The sequence below is a fragment of the Cyprinodon variegatus genome, unplaced genomic scaffold (genome assembly GCF_000732505.1).
Source record: "Cyprinodon variegatus isolate N-32 unplaced genomic scaffold, C_variegatus-1.0 Scaffold938, whole genome shotgun sequence".
NCBI classification, from domain to species: domain Eukaryota; kingdom Metazoa; phylum Chordata; class Actinopteri; order Cyprinodontiformes; family Cyprinodontidae; genus Cyprinodon; species Cyprinodon variegatus.
The window spans coordinates 226,417-227,878 of NW_015151391.1; the positions used below are offsets into that span (position 1 = coordinate 226,417).

At 34.4% G+C, this 1,462-nt stretch overlaps 1 protein-coding gene across 1 annotated transcript in view; it reads right to left on the reverse strand.

The window, feature by feature from the left end:
* Positions 1-805, reverse strand: part of LOC107100128 (CMP-N-acetylneuraminate-beta-galactosamide-alpha-2,3-sialyltransferase 1-like) — a 5,974-nt gene extending 5,169 nt beyond the window's left edge. The window contains exons 1-2 of the mRNA XM_015398501.1: positions 697-805; positions 301-535 (exon numbers count right to left, since the gene is read on the reverse strand). Coding sequence (XP_015253987.1) covers positions 301-535; positions 697-713 — 252 coding nt within the window. The 5' untranslated portion in view covers positions 714-805. The remainder of the gene's footprint in view (positions 1-300; positions 536-696) is intronic.
* Positions 806-1,462: the final 657 nt, after the last annotated feature.

A 1,462-nucleotide genomic window follows, 5' to 3' on the forward strand; every position in this document is an offset into this window, starting at 1 on the left:
GACCAAAAAAATTTGATTGATAGATGACCCTTGATATACGATTGGCAGAATTTAAGTGTTCAAGCTGACGTATAACTAACTTGCCTGCTTACGAAAATGAGACAAAAAAAAAAAGATTTTAAGACAGGATTTTTTTTATATATACACATTTATTTTCAAAATTCTGGGCAATATCACCTGATATAGTACATTTATATATATGTACGGGAAACGCCAGAATGATTTGACATTTAAATATTAATTCCCCATGACTTTAAAAATGCCATATAACATCACTATGCATCCCGAATGGCAGTTTACCTTCCACCAATTGAAAGCATCCTCAGAGAGGGTGGTATTCACAGACAAAAATGGTTCCTCAAGTCCCCTTAGGCGATGAAGGGCCAACAGGTTATCCTCAGACAAACATTTTTCACAAGCACACAAGCTTTGACTTTGAAGCTGCAGCTGAAGCCAGTCAGTGAAGTCTGACTTTAGAAACACAGCGAGGGCAGTCAGAGCCAGTAGATAAATCAACAGCTTCAGCTTGAATGTCCTGGATAGGTGAGTGTCGTAATGGAAAATTATGTCAGTGTGGAAAGATTGTTATATAAAAAACACATTTTAAACAGGTTTTTTTTAAACACCAGGTGTGTACTTTTAATTATGATTGGTAAAGATAGCATTTTATTTTAGAATGGTCAAAAAATGTCTTACCTGATGAAAGAGTACATGTTTTGTGGCTCCTGTCATTTTTTTACAAACCTTCCGTAATTTTCTCTGGAAGCCGTTTATTTGACTTCCATAAAAAGGGATTCTTGTAAACTCACAGATCAGGAGGTTTATAGTTATGAAAAGTGGAATGACTCTCGCAGTAGGAGATATAAAGGTGTGGTTTGTTCAATCTGTTAACTCAGCAGAGAGAGAGAGAAAGATGGAGAGAAAGAGAGAGAGAGAGGCTATGGAAATAAAGTATCACGTTTCTGTCAACAAAGTCTTCTTGGTTCATATTCATCTCTATAATGTAAAAAACTGATTATCTTAGTGATATTTATTGATATGAAGTCCATTCTAGTATCAATTTTATTCTGAAAAGTGGTTTATATTATTATGTTTTAGTCCCAATCACCAATAATGTTATGTAAATCTTCCTTTTTTTACATTTTGATACTGTACATTTAATCTTTGTTACTATTGTGTTCTGTTTTGTATGATTTTTACTGTGTTATGAAAATAAATCCGAACAATGCAGGGCCATGCAGAGACCATGAAAGGGGAAGGTGCTCGAGGTAAACAAGAAGGGAACATAGAACCAGAGAGTAAAGGAGTGTTAGCTAGAATTTCCCAAAGCTTCATCATTTTTACTATGATGTATTACAGTTAAGAAGCCAGAAGAGATATAATTAAATCAAATCTAGAGAAAACTGTTACATAGCATACACCACTAGTATATTATTGCAGTCTTTCATTATAGGAAGCCAGA